The sequence below is a fragment of the Eimeria tenella genome, genomic scaffold, assembly GCF_000499545.2.
Source record: "Eimeria tenella Houghton genomic scaffold, Eth_scaff2244, whole genome shotgun sequence".
NCBI classification, from domain to species: Eukaryota; Apicomplexa; class Conoidasida; order Eucoccidiorida; family Eimeriidae; genus Eimeria; species Eimeria tenella.
Window position 1 is genome coordinate 1,495 of NW_013542100.1, and position 1,470 is coordinate 2,964.

General features: G+C 56.1%; 1 protein-coding gene across 1 annotated transcript; it reads right to left on the reverse strand.

Annotated features, from left to right (window-relative positions):
- Positions 1-1,191: 1,191 nt before the first annotated feature.
- On the reverse strand, positions 1,192-1,422 carry ETH_00036115 (uncharacterized protein; the record flags this gene model as incomplete). Its single annotated transcript, XM_013374736.1, has 1 exon — positions 1,192-1,422. The coding sequence occupies one exon, from the start codon at positions 1,420-1,422 to the stop codon at positions 1,192-1,194; it is 231 nt and encodes a 76-aa protein (XP_013230190.1).
- Positions 1,423-1,470: the final 48 nt, after the last annotated feature.

Below are 1,470 nucleotides of genomic sequence, written 5' to 3' on the forward strand. Positions count from 1 at the left end.
AGTGGCAGTGGCTGCTGCTGCAGCAGCAGGGGCAGGAGCTTTCTGCTCAGAGGGAACGCGTTATTTATTTTTTAATTCTTTTGGCATTTGCTTCCGTCGTGGAGTCGAGTTAGGGTTAAGGGTTTAGGGTTTAGGGTTTAGGGTTTAGGGTTGGCGCGGGCTGAGCGGTGCGTACAGCTCGCGCGAAGTGCGCAGCAGCTCTTTGGCTAGCTGCAACTCATGGCTAGCTGGATAGCTCTGCTGTGGCTGTGGCTAGGTAGCTGGCTAGCTAGCTAGCTAGCTAGCCAGCTAGCTAGCTAACTAGCACGCTGTCCAGCTAGCTAGCTAGCTAGCCAGCGAAGCAGGTAGCTGCACCCGTGGCTAGCTAGCTACATTCCTACATCGACCGGCTAGCTAGCTAGCTAGCTAGCTAGCCAGGGAGCTGCACAGGTGGCTAGCTAGCTAGAAGACTAGACAAGGTTTTCTTGGTAGCGGGGTCCCAGTTAGCTACAGTAGCTAGCTGGCTGCCAGCTAGCTGCTGGCTAGCTGCTAGCTAGCTAGCTGCTAGCTAGCTGCCGGCTTGCTGCTGGCTAGGAGCTAGCTAGCTGCTGGCTAGCTGCTGGGTAGCTACCAGCTGGCTGCTAGCTAGCTAGCGGGCCCTGAGCTTTGGCTAGCCGGCCCTAGCTAGCTGGCTAGCTGGGCGGCTCGACAGCTAGCTAGCTGCAGCTAGCTGGCTAGCCCTTTCGCTAGCTAGCGACGGCTAGCCAGCTAGCTGCCGTAGCCCGCAGGGCAGCCCTAGGCTATCCACTCAGTAACCTAGCTGGCTAGCTAGCCAGTTAATTATTTGATTAGCGAGCTAGCTAGCCAGCTAATTAGTTTGTTGATTGGCCAGCTAGCTAGCCAGCTAGCTAGCTAATTAGTTAGTTGGCCAGCTAGCTAGCTAGCTAGCTAGCTACTTAGTTAGTTGGCTAGCTAACTAGCCAGCTAGCAAGCTAGCTAGCTAACTAGTCAGTCGGCTAGCCAGGTAGCTGCTTAGCCCTGGCAAGCCAACCAGCTAGCTAGCTGGCCAAAGCTAGCTAGCACTAGCTAGCTGGCCAGCTAGCTAGCTAGCTGTAGCGGCTAGCTGCCCAAAGTAGCAGCTAGCTAGAGGCTAGCGCTGCTGCAGCTGTTTTGTAGCTCTTTGTGGGGCTGCAGATTTGCTCCCACAGCTAGCTACAGAGTGAGCGAATGGTCTGCTGCTGCTGCTGCTGGCTTTGCTGCTGTTGCTGTTGGCTGTGTTGCTGTTGCTTCTGGCTTTGCTGCTGCAGATTGTGCTGCTGTTGCAGTTGCTTCTGGCGCTGTTGCAGGTGGCTTTCTGTTGCTGCTGGTGTTGCTGCGAGCTGTGCTGCTGCTGTCAGCCTTTTGCTGCTGCCGTTGGTTTTGCTGTTGCTGCTGCTGCTGCAGCTGCAGCAGCAGCAGCAGCAGCAGCTGCTGCTGCTGCTGCAGCTGCTG